This window comes from Belonocnema kinseyi, chromosome 5 (genome assembly GCF_010883055.1).
Source record: "Belonocnema kinseyi isolate 2016_QV_RU_SX_M_011 chromosome 5, B_treatae_v1, whole genome shotgun sequence".
NCBI classification, from domain to species: domain Eukaryota; kingdom Metazoa; phylum Arthropoda; class Insecta; order Hymenoptera; family Cynipidae; genus Belonocnema; species Belonocnema kinseyi.
The window spans coordinates 96,966,850-96,973,592 of NC_046661.1; the positions used below are offsets into that span (position 1 = coordinate 96,966,850).

The following is a 6,743-nucleotide window of genomic DNA, read 5'->3' on the forward strand; positions in this document are numbered from 1 at the left end:
AAAGAGGGAGCTCTTCTTAATATTTTGACACCAAAATCATGTCGATACACCTTACCGACTGCAAGTAAAGCCACCCACGCTTTAACTTGACAGACTGTAAATTGGCTAGCCCTCCTCAATCCGACGACGAGTCTATTTTCTCAAGCTTATCCGATGACCATTAATCCGTGCCTAAGGAACGTAGTACTTCCTCAATTTTTATCCTTCGCAAAGAACTTTAGCCCAAAATACACTCAGCTCTCTGTAAAGCTGACATTCCTATCCGATCTGCCAAAAACACCAATAACGCAATAATTGTCTATCCTAAAACAGTTGACAGTTTTCGTGACATCACTCTCAAACTTGATAAAAACAAAATCAATTACACCACTAACCAACTTCAATAGGACAAGGACCTTATCGCTGTCATCAGGGGTGTCCAAGAATCCCTTACTGAATAATCCATCCTCGATGAACTACACTTAAAAATCTGTTAAACGAGTTCATAGTATAAAAAAATCTGGTCTCTGGTTGTTGTCCATCTGGACCCAATCGCTCCCACTGCCAAATCCATATTCGTCATTAAACTTCTATCTGACCTCAGCGTTCAAATTGAAGCGAACCCTTCTTATCTTCCTAAACTTTATAGCGCTTTCAACCTCACTTCCTCAAAACGCTCCTTCGCTAACGTAGTATCAGCTCGTCCTCTATCACAAGTCCAAAATCAGACTCAACCCTCTCCCAACACCGATCTCCTACAGTATTCACAACTACAGCAGCTTTTTCGTGACTTCCTCTCCACCTTCACAGCTACCTTCCAGCCCTTAAGCCCCGGACGTTCATAAAGATAAACTAACTATTCTCGCATTGAATGCTAACGGCATCTCCGTTTTCAAACGACTAAAACTAATTCTGTAAAAGTCGAGCAGGTGTCAAAAGCCAGAGGGACAGATAGAAAAAAGAGAGAGACAGAACAAAAGTAAGAGCTTCACAACTCTCCGCGGAGGCGCTGCCGCGAAGAGGAAAGTAAAAACATGGCTGCGCTACGATGTGTCTGCTACAAAACGTGTTTGCTCAGTTTTTAATAATTACCAAATATACTTTCAACTAGATATAAAGAAAAATAGTATACTATTTGTAATTTGAGCAAGGATTATAGCCATAATCTACCAAAATTAATAAAGATTAATTGGAAAATAATTAAAAGGATTATAAATAGAGAGATTTAATTGTGTGTATTAGAATTCTATCTAAAGAGTTCTTACAAAATAAAACAAAAAGATCAATTAAAATAAGGTCTCAGTGAGCAGTTCGTATTAAAAGCTAATATGATTAAATGAACCATCGGCATATAGTAATGGGAGATGTCAAGACCCATTATATCAGACAATTGAAAACAATCGAAAACGTTGATCCGTATGCTCTTAGATATATAGATTTTAGTGTAATTAGTAGTTCAGTGGCCTCGGTGACTATAGTGGATTTAGGGCCGGTTTCACCAACTTCAGTTAAATAATTGGTTAACTGACGGCGGGATAAAGTTAACGTCATAGTTAAGCTTGGAATATCCTGTTGCGCGTTCCATCACATCTTTGGAGAAAGCGGTTAGCTAACCAGATAGTCGTTTCGAAATAACTTATATTTTACTTTAAATCATTCGCGTGATCGGCTACCCATCAGTCGAGTGTAAAGCAAAGCAATATGGGCATGCGCACCAAATCCAGGTAAGGTTCATGCCACGCTCGCGTCCACACTAACTTAAAAAAAGTGAATTTTTACGTCTGTTTTGTTCGTGTCATATTTCTATTTTATTCGTGTTGTGTTCGTGTTATCTGTGATCTGTCATCAGACAACCTCAGATCTTCTTCCAGAAACTCCATATTTTACAACGACACTGCACTTTTTAGGTTAAAGGGCGATTAAGTCGACCTAACCGACCAATCTTGACCGGTTAGATTTAACGGTAGTTTACGCAAGTTAAACGGCCGTTAAAAAGTGGTGGAACGCGTAACTAGCTTTAACGGAGGATTACATTTTAAACCGAGGTTGGTGGAACTGCGCTTAGTATCGTATTTTATTCAATCTCACAGTTTTTACATTGCAAAGCAAGTAAAAGCATATACAATTTTGAAATTTATTGAAGCTTGTTTTGTGTCATTGTATGACAGTGTCAACAATGGGTCGCCATCAGTTAACAATAGACTGTTTACGTTTCCAATGACTGATTTAATGACAAGGCCATTGCGAGGCAACCCCCGAAACTACTGATATATTGGCGTTCTTATGTACAAGTACATCATCCAGCCCATAAATTAAGATGAAGAGCAATTGCATCAATCGTTTGTAGTTTCTTTTAGCTAGAAGCAGCTGGAAGATCTACTGGACCTGAGTTTAATTGTTTAAAAATCTCATTCACATCTGAGCTATATGAGTATTAAAATAAGTATTATATTTAATTTTAGTCTACACCTTATTAAACAAATATTTAGACAACATTTTAACAATTTTATAATATAATTCATTTCTTAATTTAATAAAAATATAATGTAATATTCTCTATTATTTATTATAATAAAGTTTAGATGTTAATTTCAATTAATAAATTAAGGATTATATTTATTTATTGAGAACATGTGAAATAAAATCGGTATGCATAAAGAAAGTTACTTGAGTGAAGTGAGATTTCACTTTATTTAATGTCAATTTGTTTATTTTTATCAATGTTATTTTACATTTTTTATTTATAGTTAAAAAAAATCTACCTGATCTGTAAACCCAACATCTTTAAGTTGTATTTTTTAATTAACGAAAAGTTGACTTTAAGAGGTCATAAATAAGTTTTTTGGAAAAATTATACTTATCAGAAAGTGGACTTACGAGGTCAAAAAAATATCTTTTGGATGGAAATTGGACGCCTTTTCGCTGTTCTTTCGGCCGTGTTTAATTGTGTTTAGAAACAAGTAAAAATATCCAGAACAAAACTTATTTGACCAAAAATTACGAATTAAAAAAAAAATACCTGAATTTTCAACTGAAAAAGGTAACTTTCGAGGAAAAAGTCGAACAGTTATATTTTCAGTTAAAAGAATTAATATTTGTAATTAATACAAAATTATTAAATACATTAGATAAGTTTTCAATAAAAAAAAACTAAACTTTTAACCAAACAGATATGTTTTAGACCAAGAACAATATTTGTTTTATCAAAAAAGACTAAAATCATTCTACTAAAATGATAAATTTTCAACCAAAAAGATTATTTTTACCAAGAAAGTCGAATTTTCAACTAAAAATAAGGTAAATTGGAAATTTTAAACAAAAGGTAAAATAATACATTTCTTTAGTAAAGAAAATTAATTTTCAACCAATAATGACGAATTTTCAACCAAATAGTTCAATTTAAAACCATTAATTATACGTTTGAAAAAATGTCTACTAAATCTTGAAAAAAAGATTAATTTTTAACCCAAAAGATGATTTATCAAATAAAAAGATGAATTTGAACTAAAATTATGAATTTTGTTTAAAAAAAATTAATTTCTAACAAATTGGTTGAACTTCTAACCAAAAAGATAATCTTTTTACCAAAAAAGAGGTACATTTTCTAATAGAAAAAACACACATTTTCAATGGAAATTATAAATCTTTACTCCAAAAACTGCATTTTTAAACAAATATTTGAATTTCTAAACATAAAGATGAATTCCCAATTAAGGAAATTATTTTTTTATCTAAAGGGCGAATTTTCAACAAAATGAATAAATTTTCAGTCACAGAAATACATTTTTAACGAAAATGATTAAACTTTCACCGAACAAAATTATTTTTCAACCAAAATATTGAATTTTCAAATAAAAAGTTGCTAATCAAAAAGATGATTTTTCATCCAAGAAAATTGATTGTCTACCAAAAAATACTAATTTTCAATTGAATAGATGGATTTTCAAAAACGAACATTAATTTTCTACAAAAAAAACGAATTTTTAAACAAAAAGATTAAGTTTCAACCATACACATTAATTTTCTACAAAATACATGAATTTTTAATCAGATAGTTGCATTTTTAGCTAAAAAAAAATTAATTTTCAAACAAAAATGGAACATGTTAATTTTTATTGGTGGAAATTACTTTGAACCATCAAACAAACAATTTTTAATGAAATAGTTGAATTTCCAACCAAAAAAATTAATTTTGAATCAAGAATATTAATGTTTCACCAAAATAGACGCATTTTCCACTATATATGTATATAAATTTATATAAAATTTATATGAAATAGTTGAATTTCAAAAATTTAAATTTTAAATCAAACTTTAAATAGTTAAACATTCAGTTGAAAAAATATTTTCAAACAAACAAGACGAATTTTCAACAAAATAAATAAATTTTCAAGCAATAAAATACATTTTAGATTAATTTTTAATTTTTAACTACGAAACTTAATCTTTTACCAACAAAATTAACCTTGGACAAAATACAACAAATTTTAACCAAACAATCAAATTTTCAACTATAAAAGATGATTTTACAACCAAATGTCGAACATTTGAATTTACATTTAAAAAAATATATTTAGGTCGAACAAAGCACGAGTTTTAAACAAAATATTGCAACCAAGAATATTAATTTTCTACCAAAAAATACTAATTTTAACAAAATAAAAAAATCATAAAAAAGATATATTTCAGATTCCAATCTTGTAAAAAAGTGGGAATTTTTGACTACGTATCTTGAAAACATGCAATTGAAAAAATTATTTTTTAACCCAAAAAACAAATTTTTAAGAAAATAGTTAAATTTTCAACTAACAAGGTTAATTTTCTTTTAGAAAATACGAATTTTAATCAAAATACCTGAATTTTCAACTAACAAAACTAACTTTTAAACACAAAATGGAATAGTCTTCTTTTCAATATTTCTATTTTCATCTATTTTATAAAGTTCTGATATATTTAAATTTATATTTTATCTTCTTTCTCATTTTATTCTTTAAAATTTTTAATTTATTGTATCCCAGCGTGGAAAACTAGGAATATGTACGCCTTGGAATAAGTGCGCCTTGGAGTAAGTAAGAGTTCGCTGTATTTTTAAATAAAAATAAAATCATTTAATACATTTATGTAACAAATATGTACAGAAAATTCGAATCAAATTCAAATAGTCAAATTTAATTCTACCTTGGTGAATAGTTTATCTGAAAATACCTTGAAAATTTATTTTGTATTTTTTTTAATTATTAAAATAACGGTATCATATACAGCGTTTTCAAATCGTATATGATTTTCTTTAAAATCCATTTAAAAAATGTTGTGCGCATAGCGCGCACAATGTTCTAGTTATTTAAATTTCTCAAATTGAAATAATTTATCAAATTTTAAAATATGGAATTAAGTATTAAATTTTAAAAAATCCTTACCAGGATTAGAATCCCTGGATCTTTTATAAATTTCTACGAGAATACTCGTGTATGAATAAATTATAACAATTAGGGGAAGCCAATACATCATCAGCATTCCAAATAATGAATAAGTCAATTCGTGAGTAAAACTCGGAAAAGTATTAAATGTGATACATTGCTCGTACCACGTAAAATTTGGGTGGGTTTCGACATGAAATACAAGCATCTGAAAAATAAAAAATAATACATTTTTCCTACATTTTTTTAGACACTTCAACTTTGAAGTAAGGGAGCCTACCCTAAAGTAGATAATCATTAATTAAAAGCGAAAATACACGTAAAATAATTCGTTTTAATTTTAATTTAATAATAACACGTATAGTGTCCTAGGTATTAATTAATTTAAATTGATTAATTTTCACTCAATGGTATTTTAAAATTATAATTACCTTATATGAGTTCATTATCTCCTGTAGGATAGTCTTCCCTATTTTAATTTGTTTTAAATTTAATTTAGGAACCTTCCATAAACTACGTTAGAAATTTTAATGTAATAATAAAAATAACTCTCTAAAATAAAATGATTTATAGGTACCATATTGAATTCAGAAATATTTCATTTTAACAAAATAGTTGAGTTTTTGACCGAAAAAGATTAATTACTCACCAAAAGAGATTAATTCAAAAACAAAAAACTTTAAGCAAAAGTTGAATTAGAAACCAAGTATTTGAGTTTGTGAGAAAAAGAGACAAATTTGTAACAAACTATTTGAATTTTGAAGCAAATAGTTATTTGCAAGCCAAAAAGACGAATTTTTCGAGGGCAGTTGATTTTTCAACAAAAGAATTTATTTTCAACCAAAAAATATGACTTTTCTACCATAAAAGATTAATTTTCAATTCCAAAGGTAGAATATTCAACAAAAGAGTTAAACTTTTCCAAAAAAATACTTTACAAACTAATTGAATTTGCAACAAAGTAATTAAACTTTATCAAAATATTTTACGGTTTAAGCAATTATTTGAATTATTAACCTATCAAAATGCATTTTCAACTTTCTAAAGGATTAATTTTCAACAAAATATGGAATAGCTAAATTATCAAATAATTAATTAATTTTTAACCGAAAAATGCGTTTTCAACAAAATAGTTAAATTTTCAAACAAAGAGGTGAGTTTTAGAAAAATTAAGTGTTTACAATGTAGTTCAACTTTCAACCAAGTAGTTGACATTTCAACGAAAAACGAGTACGTGGCAGTGAGGTCCAGTGATCCCAGATCTGAAACGAGATGCGGTCCAATACTATGACATGGCTATGTCCGTGTGAATATAGTAGGAGACGCTGTAAATGACTGAGTTGCGCG

General features: G+C 28.6%; 1 protein-coding gene across 1 annotated transcript in view; it reads right to left on the reverse strand.

Moving 5' to 3' along the window:
• The window catches only part of LOC117173792 (gonadotropin-releasing hormone II receptor), a 133,148-nt gene that overhangs the window by 88,015 nt on the left and 38,390 nt on the right, over positions 1-6,743 (reverse strand). The window contains exon 5 of the mRNA XM_033362435.1: positions 5,397-5,604. Coding sequence (XP_033218326.1) covers positions 5,397-5,604 — 208 coding nt within the window. The remainder of the gene's footprint in view (positions 1-5,396; positions 5,605-6,743) is intronic.